The sequence below is a fragment of the Eleutherodactylus coqui genome, chromosome 6 (genome assembly GCF_035609145.1).
Source record: "Eleutherodactylus coqui strain aEleCoq1 chromosome 6, aEleCoq1.hap1, whole genome shotgun sequence".
NCBI classification, from domain to species: Eukaryota; Metazoa; Chordata; class Amphibia; order Anura; family Eleutherodactylidae; genus Eleutherodactylus; species Eleutherodactylus coqui.
Genome location: NC_089842.1, coordinates 87,288,844 through 87,301,740, shown reverse-complemented (window position 1 = coordinate 87,301,740; position 12,897 = coordinate 87,288,844). Strand labels below are relative to the sequence as shown.

The 12,897-nt window shown below is 43.0% G+C and overlaps 1 protein-coding gene across 7 annotated transcripts in view; it reads right to left on the bottom strand.

Moving 5' to 3' along the window:
- The window catches only part of ARHGEF1 (Rho guanine nucleotide exchange factor 1), a 94,220-nt gene that overhangs the window by 7,321 nt on the left and 74,002 nt on the right, over positions 1-12,897 (bottom strand). For all 7 annotated transcript variants that reach the window (XM_066607115.1, XM_066607114.1, XM_066607116.1 and 4 more), the window contains 12 exons: positions 11,584-11,762; positions 10,692-10,835; positions 10,526-10,608; positions 9,766-9,891; positions 8,872-8,986; positions 8,497-8,597; positions 8,176-8,253; positions 4,920-4,995; positions 4,641-4,808; positions 4,120-4,207; positions 1,628-1,735; positions 832-899 (listed from right to left, as the gene is read on the bottom strand). In XM_066607115.1, coding sequence (XP_066463212.1) covers positions 832-899; positions 1,628-1,735; positions 4,120-4,207; positions 4,641-4,808; positions 4,920-4,995; positions 8,176-8,253; positions 8,497-8,597; positions 8,872-8,986; positions 9,766-9,891; positions 10,526-10,608; positions 10,692-10,835; positions 11,584-11,762 — 1,334 coding nt within the window. The remainder of the gene's footprint in view (positions 1-831; positions 900-1,627; positions 1,736-4,119; positions 4,208-4,640; positions 4,809-4,919; positions 4,996-8,175; positions 8,254-8,496; positions 8,598-8,871; positions 8,987-9,765; positions 9,892-10,525; positions 10,609-10,691; positions 10,836-11,583; positions 11,763-12,897) is intronic.

The following is a 12,897-nucleotide window of genomic DNA, read 5'->3' as shown; positions in this document are numbered from 1 at the left end:
TCCGCTGGGCGGCCGGTAACCAAAGCAGTAGCTTCCCATCTTGGCTAGGACAAGTAGAGATGGGAATACCCCTTTAACATGTCTAGTAAGATGCAAGATGATCATCACACTGCATGGGCTACTTGGTGTATCTGACACAGCTTCTATCTGTCTTGTACTAGCTTGTTACCCACGACTTTGTCCGCGTGGAATTTGTATATTTTTTTTTTTACCTAATCTGTGTTTGCTGTATATTGAAATGAAACAAGTTGAAATAGTGAAAGTTATATCACTGCAATCTGTTATGTCAGCACAGTTCTGTACACTAGGTTTTTGGTCTTGCCATCTTTTGCTAGGATATGTGATTGGTTGGTATGGCCAACACAGATTTTCTTTAAAATCTCAATCCATGATAAAGTGTCTTTCGTTCCAAGTTTTAATCCCAGGCAACAGCGGGTATACCTGCACGTCTGCCCGCTTGTATAGGCATAGCTTATGATGTGCACCACCTTCCCCTCTGCTCCACCACACTTAATAATCGCATACGTGTGGCAACGACGTTTTCCCTTACGTGTCTGACCATTTGTGTAGGCTTAGCTTATGATGTGCAACCACTCCCCCTCGCAGAATGGCACTTGGCATCATCAAAGAAATCTGTCTGGTCGCGCTCCCTAGAGAACTCTATAAATCATCGGGATAAAATGTAGCCTATGTCCTTCCTCAAGATGGAAGCTATCTCCCTGCTAATTTCATCAAAACCGCTTCAGCGGTTTAGCCATGAAAAAGTAACAGACAGACAGAGTTACTTTTGCGTTAATATTAGTACGGATGTGTTTGGCCTGCAGTACTTACCATCCTTCGCTACAGACTCTTTCATGGAACCTCCATTTTCAGAACTGCCCAGTAATTGGTCATTATAGCTATAAAAAGAACAAATAGTTAAAATGAGAGGTGATTCAGATTATAATGTCCAAAAGACACCAGGAGTCTAATGGATTCCGATGAGTGACTATGTACATCATACTGTTTATTAGAGGATGCACGGTACAACTCAAAACCAAAGTTGCTAGGACCAGGGTTATCCCTAGAGGCAAGCACCTTGGGTGACCGCAAAGGGTGCGTCGACAATCCCTGGTCTCCACTGATGGCCTGGCACCCAAGGTTTCTTACTACAACAAATATTAATTGTACAGCAGTAATGTTATTAGATTACCTAATGTATGGAGATGGTTTTTGGTCATTGTATGTTGGTATTTTTTGAGCACTGTATGACACTATTTACTTTGACAACCATACAGTATATTCAAGTGGTATTTGGCAAATGTATAGTGCTGTTATTTTGCCCCTACCCTGCGCGACACTTGATTAGGTACAGTTATTTGCAGACTATATGACACTGCAGCATATGTGGGATGTCAATAGAAGATGCCACATACTGTATATCATAAAACCAGCCCTGAAAGGAAAGTGCAAGGCAAGAATAAATAGAAGGGTAGCCACCAGAAAGACCAATAATATGATATGCAAACAGGTAATTCTCTAAAACAGCTCATACAATGTAGAGCACAGACTCCTTTATATGGTACAGGCATCTGATACTACAAATAGCAGCGTATGGATAGAGGTTGTTGAAATGTCATCTACTTACTAGGTTGGGCTCTGTGGAAGCATGGGTGGACTATTGTATGATCGCCTAGCTTTGGAAGAAGCAGAGGATTCCAGGCGACCGGTATTTTGACTGATTAGGGAAAACCATCTGTAAGGACACAAAAAGTTTTGTTACTTTTATAAGAACAGTGCTAGATCAGAAGTAGAATACAGCAACTGTGATCGGCGACTTTTCCAACTTAACCCCCTAAGGACCAGGCTGTTTTGTACCTTAAAGGGGTTGTCTCGCGAAAGCAAGTGGGGTTATACACTTCTGTATGGCCATATTAATGCACTTTGTAATATACATCGTGCATTAAATATGAGACATACAGAAGTTATTCACTTACCTTCCCTGCGCTGGCGTCCCCGTCTCCATGGCTCCGTCTAACTTCAGCGTCTAATCGCCCGATTAGACGCGCTTGCGCAGAAGGGTCTTCTGCCTTCGGCTCGGCAGCAGCGGCATTCTGGCTCCGCCCCCTTCTACGCGTCATCGCGTAGCTCCGCCCCGTGACATGTGCCATTCCGGCCAATCAGGAGGCTGGAATCGGCGCATGTGATGGAGCGGAGCTACGCGATGACGCGTAGAAGGGGGCGGAGCCAGAACGCCGCTGCTGCCGCCGAACCGAGCCGAAGGCAGAAGACCCTTCTGTGCAAGCGCGTCTAATCGGGCGATTAGACGCTGAAATTAGACGGAGCCATGGAGACGGGGACGCCAGCGCAGGGAAGGTAAGTGAATAACTTCTGTATGGCTCATATTTAATGCACGATGTATATTACAAAGTGCATTAATATGGCCATACAGAAGTGCTGAACCCCACTTGCTTTCGCGAAACAACCCCTTTAAGGACCAGACACTTTTTAGGGATTTTACCCATGTCGCGGTTTTACTGCAGTATTTTGTTTCCTTTAGCTACCAAAATTATTTTTACTGTGCTTTTTTAAATATCTTTTTCACTGACTTTTTCCTGTTTTTTAGTTTTATTTGGGGTAAAATGCTAAAAAAGAAAATGATTTTTTTTAACATTTATAGTTTTTTTTAAAATTAATTTAGTATATTTATGCTAAAATAAAGTACAGGAAAGGGTTCCTCTATTTGTTTCGAACGTTTTGATATATAGTATGTATGGTTTTGGTTTACAGGGCGCATACGGCGGGGGTTTTGGTTGGTGTCGGCTTTGTGTTATTCTCTTTCTTATGTATATATTGTTGTTTTATTCTGTAATTTTGTTTTGCTGATGTATGGAATTATGTTTTTTACTATCCATAAGACCTCTGGGGGACATTCACTTTTTTTTATTTGACACTTTCCCGCTGTAGCTGGGGTATCCATAGAAGCCCCAGTTACATGGGAAAACAACCACTGTAGTGACATTAGTTACTGGCAGAGCTGGTCAGGGTTTGGTATGACCCTCCAGCTCTGCTGTAGCATGGAATCCCGGAGGTCACATGACCCCCGACTCTTGTAGTGAAAGTTACACTTTTACTTTCACTTTTGAGTACACAGCACTCATTGAGCACTGCATACTTGGGGAAGCAGAAGGCAGAGAGGGTTAAAAAACCCTCCTGCCTTCTCCTCTGATAACAGCTGATAACCCGTCCTGCCTCTTATTGATTGCAGAGCAGGAGGCTTAAAGCCCCGCCGTAATTTTACTATCGGCAGGGTTTTGAGCCCAGGACCAGGCGCGGTATATTTACCGTGCATGGTCCTTAATGGGTTAACACTAGCACTCCAGCTAGTTTTGATTATAAAGTACAGCATGGGCTATCATTAAAGAATACTGTAAAGGGGATTTAAAGAGTCCTAACTCAGCTACAAGCCATGCGCATGAGCCGTTTCTGGTATGGCAACTTAGCTTCATGCAAGTGAATGAGGCCAACTTCACATGGGCCAGCGTGAATCCCGCCCCCATATCACACTCACCATCTATGTGAGATCACGATGGATGCAAGATATTTTCATGGCAAAGCAGCCTTGCATTACTTCGGGCATGCAGAGATCCTCTAGTTTGCCTGTCACAGTAACACAAGAGGATCGTGGAGTTTCTCCCTTTGCTTTCAATGGGGCCCACGATTATGATGCCAACCCCATTGAAAACAAAGGGTGCTGCGATGCGAGATCTCACAGCCAGATAGAACATGCTGCGATTTGTTTCCCGCATCACATCGCAGTACCACGCGGGTAAAGATCGCTCAGGTGTATGAACCCATTCAAAAGAGCAGGTTCATATTTGTGTGTCCCACAATGCACAAATTTCACACGATTTTATAGCCCGCTTGAAGCCAGCCTAAGACTAAGAAGCAATGCCAGATAAAGCCCAAAAGCCACGGCTTATCTGCAGAGCAAATGCACATTTTTTTTTAATCTCAGATTTAATATGCATTCCCTATTAAAGAATATGTATAGTTGTTGAAATCAGCTGCCCTACTAGTCAATATATTATCCCTGCAGATCGATATACATTATATGCTACCCGATTTCTTTGTACTTACGTTTTTTTCTCAGACGTGGTAGGTGCCACCAGTTCATAGATCTGTGCTCTGTCCTCCCATTTGAATATGACAAAGAAGGCTTTGTTATCTGCAAGAGATGATATGTTATATGAGGACACATATGAGATGCAGGATTCTGATTCGAATGGCCATCATGTAATGCTTGATTCTCCCTGCGGAGGAGCTGCAGGGAAAAAAGAACACTTGCTGCCATGTTCCCCAGAAGCTTATCACTGTATCCGGCTACTGATCACTGGGGTTGTCAGCAGCAAAACATTATATTGTCCGCTTAATTTTGGGGAACCCTATCAATTTATGCTGCGGATTCTCATCATTTGCAATGCAGAAGAAATCCGCAGCAAGGCCCATGACAAATCCACATGGAACACATGTGGATTTTACGGCTGTAGGACAAGACGCTCTCCCAACCATTGTCCATTTGTTTATAGTTCCGTGAATCAAGATGTGCCCAAAGGGGCTAATACTCCCTGAACCCTAGCAGTGAATCTGGAGGTACTGACCGGTAGCCACCTCACGGGCCATTGCTGTGTTCAGCTTTATGATTGGACTCAGCATGAGTTTGCCATCTGGAGCTGGAGTGATTGTCCGACTTTGGCACTTCAAAACTAAACGTTCATCCTGTTTTTGGAACAACATCAAGATGTCATCCAAGAGAAGAACATGAACATCTGTAGAACAAGGAGCAGAAAAGAAACGGGAGCCCATTAGATGTTTATCCTAGACAAGACCAAGGACCATCCACCAGTAGGAGGAGCTAAAGGAAAATATACAACTCTCACCAACAGACTTGTCTTTACTAACTCTCCATGTGAGGGCTCCTTCATATATGAGGTTTTTCTTTGTAATGTCAATATTCTGGAAAACATAAACCAGCATTTCCTTAGAGAAGTTTAGGAAAAAAACAAGTAGCATGAATGCAAGCACTAGCAAGCAGGACCCTCAGGCCTACTGTGAAAATTAGTTATTGGCTTTATACGGATTGCAATATCTGACCTTGTCTGTACATGGGCCCCTGATTTATAAAGAGCAGCAGAATATGTTGCCGCTATATTATAGTAATTTATGACTATTAAAGTCTAGCTAATTGAGGGAGGTCTCAAATGAAGGATCTTCCTTCATTCTCTCAACATGTCTAAATCAGTTATTTAACCTGGGGTTCTCTAAAGAGGACCACCCCTCAACCACCTAATAGTCACATAAAAACTGGAATGTCACTTTTTTCTACTGTAGATTTTGAACTTATTTATCATATAAAAATATTTGGTGGGTAAATATTTGGAGGAAAGGCAGCGTATCTTATAGACCTAACTTTTCGAAATTCGAACCCAGCCAGCAGCTGTGTGATAAGGAATGCACATCCTTATCACACAGCTGCCAGCTGGGTCTGCTCTATCACAGGGAAGGAGAGCCGCCGATTGGTAGGGGCGGGGGAGCTACACTACCGGTAGTTATCTTTTATTTTATATTTTGGAGGTCTTTTTACCCAAATGCCGAAGCCATGCTTATTTGCCCATTGCTATGTAACATCATGGATGGAGTGATCCATGTTCTCTCCACTGAAGTGCCTGAGCTCCATAGGGTCCTGGGCGCAAGCATTGACTACCTGCCATTGGTGCGGCTGGGACAGAAGAGACAAGGTGTTGTGAGTGCCAGGTTAAGGAAGCCTCAACCATGGTCAATGACACAGCTGGGGGAGAGAACTGTTGAAGTCACTCATAGTGCCGGGAAAAGGAGGTGCCCCTGTGATGTAACTAGCCAGAAGATAAGCCCACCCCTAGCAGACTAGATAAAGATATCACATATAGTTTGCGGCGGGAGCAAAAAAATTACAATAAAAAAATAACTCTAATAACTTTATAAACCCCTAGTTACATTACTAATTTTGGCCCAAAGCAACCCTCTGGGACAAGCAAAGATGGCCACACAGCTTTTCTGACCAACTTATTCTCATTGTATTAGGATACTGTAGACTGGTAGTCTAAGACACTGCATGCTGCTCTGCCTGGCCAGTGCTGCTCACATGGGCAACACTGATCAATCTAAGCTGCATGTAGTGTATTAGACTAATGATACATAGTAGTGCACATAATGAAGATGGAACTATACCTCTGCAGCGCCACCTATTGGATGGCAGCATTCCTGCAAATCAATGTCCGATCCTTTAAACAGGTCTATGCAACAATGATTGGGAATTGAAAATAAAAAGTGAGAATCCATACACAGACAGCCGTTTCGGGGTTTTTGACCCTCATAAGTGTGCAGTAGGTTTCTGGCTTGGCTCGTGAGAGGCCTATGATGTGGATCAGAAGGGGTAACATCACCTTAAGGAGAGCACCTAGGTGGTGAGTGAGGAGACTTAAAAGACGAGTCATGCTCCTCTGGGTAACATACGCAACTAAGGAAGATGGAACAATATTTCTGCAGCGCCACCTATTGGATGGCAGCATTCCTTCAAATCATTGTTGTATAGAAGTGTAAAAAGGGTCAGACAATGATTTGATTTGCAGGAATGCTGCCATCCAATAGGTGGCGCTGCAGAGGTATTGTTCCATCCTCCTTATTTGCATATATTTCCCAGAGGAGCATGCATGGTCTTCTAAGTCTTCACACTCACCTCCTAGGTGCTCTTCTTAAGGAGTGAGGATTACCCTTACGAAACTAGTACACAATATGCACAAAGTAGTCAAAGAAGTTGTGTGGCCATCTCTGCTTGTCCAAACCATAAATCATTTTCCCTTCTGTGTTCCACCGTTGATATTGTTTGTATTTTTTCGTAAATTTAGCTGTAGGACACCTTGTATTTTGTTGGACAAGTTCTAGTATTATTGGAACCAATTTTGGGGACATGTAATGTATTTAATTACTCTTGTTAATTTTTTGTTTAGGGGCAATGAAAAAAAACAAACAAACAAAAAAACCGTTTGACCATTGTGATTTATTTTTATGGGGTTTACATGTGGTAAAAATGTTAAAGGGGTATTCTGGTGATTCAAAGTAAAAACTATATGTTTCATAAGGCGATAACCTGTCATTTTGCAGTATAATGTTAAAGGTTGTTTTACAAAGCTGCAGAGATCTTGCTCTACATGTGGTCTCCCCCTTTTTTAGTTCTTCATTGGTATCTAATGGTTACGTCCTGACGGCTCTGCCGTTTACTGGTCCAGCATGCTCAGCACCTTAACATTCTGTAATGATGATAGGTTGTACAGTTGTGAATGGGCACTCGTCAGTAACTGGCAATCGGGCATTGTGGGGGGTGGGGGTGGCTGTAGTTTTTGTACTGATCCTGGCTGGCCAGCAAGGGTGGGACAGGTCGGTAAATAAAGATACGGAATCGTTTGACGATTTAGATGATTGTCTGAAACAATGGTGATAAGTGGAAACATTAGGGAAATTGCCCGGTTTTCAGAATCCCCCATAACTTTATTTTACAGGTCATTACAATTATAACATCAACTTATTGGGGTTTTATTACCTTTTACTACTTTTGCACAATATAAAAACTTTTTTTTTAAAAAACAACAAAAACTTGTGTGTGTCACCACATTCTAAGACCAAAGCATTTTTATTTTTCCATCGACAGACCTGCACGAGGCTTCTTTTTACAGGATGACTTCTAGTTTTTAAGGGTACCATTCTGAGGTCTATACGACTTTTTGATTACTGTTTATTCTCATTTTGGAGAAGAAAGATCCATACTGGATAAATACGATAATATTTTATAGTAAGGGCCGCTATGAATGTGTTTTTTCTCCCCTTTGCATTTCCCCCCTTTTTTTCTTTGAAAATGTTGAGATGCTGCAGTCAGGAAGGACTGTGGCATATATGGGGTTAACTGGTGTATAGGAGTGATTAGATGAGCACAACAAATCTAATAAGATTAAAGTGGGACATGCACATGGTCTGTAAGGATGGAGAAGGGGCCTCAGAATCATCACTTTTAAGGGGGGTCTTAGGAATCCCAGTCCAATAATGTGTCAAGTGACCCAGCATTGCAACGACCACAATGAGAAATTCAGAAACTACAGTCGTTACCTTGAACTCAATGAACAGCGGATCATTGCACTGTTTCAAGTTAGACATATCAAGACGTCTTTGGTAATCAATCAGTTTCTGCAAAGGTAGCAAAGACAAAATAAATTAAAAACAGAGAATGAAAAAGTTGCTGTAGATGGTGTTAGTGTCCTTTCACACTTTTGTTGGGGATTCCGCTTTTTCTGCTACTTTCGGGAAACCGCAGTATGTCAGCCATAACTGGGTTAGTCCAATCTACAAGATCTAGAGATATTGAAAGGCTGTCCAAAATTGACCAAACATCCTCCTCCTCCACTTCCCTGGCCCTCAGGTGTTTCTTACCATTTTGTTCTCCATCTCTCGCACTTCAGTGTTCACGTGGTTTAGGATCTCCCGGCAACATTCAGCTGATTTCTGTACCCTCTGCTTCTCCTCTTCTTCCTCTGTTAATATTTAACAATATCAAGTCAATGGAAGAGAACGTTCAAGACATTGATCATCATTTGATCAGTAAACATTGCGGAGCTCCAACTGTTTATCTCTGTTTAATGGTGGCTATAATAGCCAAGCTACTGGCAGCGAGGTAAGGAAATACCATCCAGTGTCTTGGAGCAGCCTGTAATATGACAGGTGTCCTTCAAGTGCAATGAGAAAGAATGCATTATTTTGTATAGTCATGCAAAACAGTGATAAAGTAAGTGAAAAATGTGTCCTCACCAGTTAGGTTAGCAATGTTCTGCAGCAGAAGAGGGTACTTGGTCAGTCTCTGCATCTCAAATGGAATAATATCCTTCAACTGTAGACGCCGGCATTGTGGATTGCTTTCGGCTTCCTTTAAAGAGTAACATTGAGTCATAAAAAGGAAAAAAAACATAAATTTAAAGGAGGGGGTTTCTAGGATCTGAAAAAGCCTTCCTCCACCCCCCCAAAAAAGCAACGCTCTTGTCTGCGAGCTGTGTCTGAAATTGCAGGTCAGTCTGCAATAGCAGACACAGGCCACAGGGTGGCACTATTTCTAGTCTAAGGCTGCACTCACACGACGCCGATTTGCTGCGGATTTCGTTGCACATCTGCAGCAGATTTCACCCGTTCAAACTGAAGGGATGAAAACTACTGCACCAAAATCTGCAGCAAATCAGCGATGTGTGAAAGCACCCTAAGGCTGAGTTCACACAAAGCGGATTTGCCGCGGAAATTCCGTGCGGAATTTTGCTGCGGCAAATCCGCATGCGGCCGCTAATCTCGGGATTAGCCAGCCAAGTGGACGAGATTTCTCAGAAATCTCGTCCACACGGGACGGCCAATCCGCTGCGGTAAATCAGGCAGAAACCGCGGCTGCCGCGACCGCAGCCGCGGTTTTGCCGAACGCAGCATGTGTAGTGTCGCTTTTGTCTCCTGTAAGCTCTGCGGATGCCGGCAGCATCACGGCTGGTCATTGACAATAAAGGACCAGCCATGCAGCCTCCAGAGAAAGCGCAGCAGAGCTAACACGAGGTGAAGTGTCATGGTACTTTGTTCTAGCAATTGCCAAGGAATTTCCGTCATCTGACCCTGCTATCCTGAGACATTCCCTTTAACTAGCCAAGCTGGTAATTGTAGAACACAAATTACCTGAATGAACTGTGTAAAACGAGGATCTTTTTTCTGCTTCTGCTTGAGTTGCTCCAGAGCAAATGGTTGGCGACTGCAAAACCTTGAGGAAATCTTCTGAAACCAGAGCCCTTCCGTACCATGAAACTGCAGAGATATAGAGCAGCATGAGTATATAATTGGTCTTCCCAGTGCGTCTACTGATCTTATTCCTGGATATGTTGGTGTAGAGGCGACTCAAATAACAGTTGCCTGGAAATACTCCCAAGACATTGCTGACTGCTGTCTATAAAAGCTCAGGGTTGCTGCTCCCAAGGGAAAAGTTTCTAAGCAGCTTCTACAAAGCAGAAGTGTCATCAAGCGAATAGCATGCTCTGTATGGATAGGCACGTATAGAATACAGGGACTGAGCTAAATGCATTCTACATAAAAGTAGTCCTAATGGATTGTAGATGGGTAGGAAAAAGGAAAAAAAAAAGTGTTTTTCCCCATAAAAAGTGAAAAACTTTTGTCTATTGGCTGTCTGGTATTGCAGTTCTGTTCCATATACTAGAATGGAGACAAACTGCAGTACCCCACACAGCCCATGAACTAGAGTAGTGCTGTTTCTGGAAACAGCAAACCTTCTTTTCTTATTCTTGACAGCCTCTTTGAGGGGAACCAGCCACCTGCAAACAGCAGCATAAACTAAGTTTATGGACCACGTGCTAGAGGCCTAAGAATAAGATTAGACAAGAGTAAGTCCGATTCCCCCTGAAGCACTTCTGGAAGGCCCACTCACCCGATGCAGCAGCGTGCTCCCAATCTCCTGGATGATGGAGTTGTTTTCCAAGCGCAACTTCTTCAAGTTGTCCAAGAGCAAAGCTACAAAGTCAGATTGGTGACACGTAAGACCAGACGTTAGGAACATATAGTGACGTTATATTAGGAGCACAATACTAACTCACCATGCGCCTCAATTAGGTCATCAAGACTTGGGAAAATGTTCTCAAGCTCCATAGTGGGGATCCAGACGTTTTTCATGGGAATGTAAAAAATGTCATGCAAGACATGCAGCATGCGAACATGTGCGTGCTCCGTGAACAGCAGTTCTAAGACGAAGAGAATTTGTTGTGATTAATCACCAATAGAATGCTTTCCTCTTCCCTTGTCCATGACATACATGGTCTTCACCATTGCAGTTCCTACATTGGCAACCCAAAGAAATTGAACCTGGCAATCTTAAGAATTGGAATTCACATAGATGTTCATTTTAAAGTCCATTTTAAAGTTGAACTCGGAACAGCGCTCCGAGTCAAAGAGGAGGGCCATGCCGACCTCTCCGTACCTGCATCATGTACAGTGATAGATCATGATCCCTTTACTACAGTACCTGACACGGTGAACAGGGTGGAGCTGCGGTCCCAGATACAGCACCATGGTCAGGTGTCATTGTGTTGCTAATGTAGCAGTAATCATATATCCATACACACATGCACTGATTTTTTATTTATTTTTTTACAAGCACCTAGTTGTTAGAATTGTGTAGAGGTCACTACACACAAGTAGCCTCGGAGAGCCTTTTTAGATGCCAAGGGTGGAACCACTTTTAGGGCTACAGGTGACAAGACCGTACCTCTAATCACACCAGAACTCTAATTATTTGTATATCTGCCTGAGATGGAACTGCATGCCGAATTTTTCAGCAAGACGACAACTTCTTCTAAGTGCTTGATTTCTTTTGACAAAGAGGCTGCACATCTATATCTATCGCATTCCTACCCTTTTGTTATTAAGTACATTCCAAAAACTTCAGTAGAAAATTAAAAACAAAACAAAAAACTTATTAGCTGTTCATACCGTTTATGACCTCTTGCCGCTTGATTTCACTTTTCTTCAGCCTGAGGAGTGTTTCAGGGGGGACGAGATCCCTCCAGTTTGGGGGGTCATTCTCGGCCTCCAAAACGCGCGGCTCAGTCTCCTCAGACTGGGGAAGCAGAAAGGACTGCTGACCTTCTCCACTCCCTCCAGGTTCAGGACTGCAACCAAAAAGGGTAAAAAGTTACAAAATATAGGTTCAATCAGCAGAAACTAGAACCCCCATGTGGTTGTAGATATTTTAAAGACTTTGTCTAGATTGGAGTTACTCTACACAAACAATGCCACATAGTCACTCCCAAGCCAAGGAGCATCCCACAGTCTACAGTCAGGCCATCTAGTCCGACTATAGACTGTCATAAAAGCTAGTTTCTAGCTCTTTGAAAGGCTGGAAATGGTTAATAACGGATGGTGAAGGAATTACAGTTTAAAATCCTTGAAAGAAGAAAAAAATGGTCAAATATTTCAAGCTTTTCTTCCTTCAATCCTCTTCCATTTTGGTTCTTTCAAACTTATTTCTGTTTCCTGGGAAGCTAGGTGATAATCATTATGGCCACCATTACAACCCCTACAGTGGCTATCGCATAGCTTTTCCAGATACCGGAATTGTTGATCGGCCTAGTATTACACAACACCCCTTTGCGCCTGAACCTCTGTATAACTAGAAAGGTTGACAATGTCTACCATACAGGTTGTCACCAAGCTACAGCTATAACTAGGGTACATAAGACTTCACACAACAGAATGGGTCATCATTAATCAAAGTTAATAATAGGTTAAAAAAAAACAAAACAATTCAAGATCAAATGCAAATGTATTGTAGGCGCTTCTGGCTGATAAACATCTGGAGATCATTGATCTTGGAATGGAAGCTGCATGGTTCATGTTGGATGCATGGCAAAAGGCTAAGGGTAACTAAACACAGGCTGTTAGTCACCTGAGTAATTGCGCCAAAGAGCGATTATGGGCGACTGTCATCCCATGGAAACATGGGACAATTCAGGGCAGGGCAAGTGAGTGGGAGTCACTTGTTTGTTTGCTCACCTAAAAAACAAGCGACTGTTAACCCATTTAAACAGGGAGTTGTTCATCTATGAACAATTGCCTGTTTACCCTGAATGCAGGCGGGCAACCGCAAGAGATCTCTGGTGCGTTCCACCTCCATTCAGTGAGCGATCGCTACTTCTTTGGGAAAGCACAAGAGCGATAATCGTTGGGGCAGCTGTCGGGCACTTAAGTGTCCTATAGTAGTCCCATATTAAGGTATTCTAAAAATATTGGGTCAATTGAGTTGCA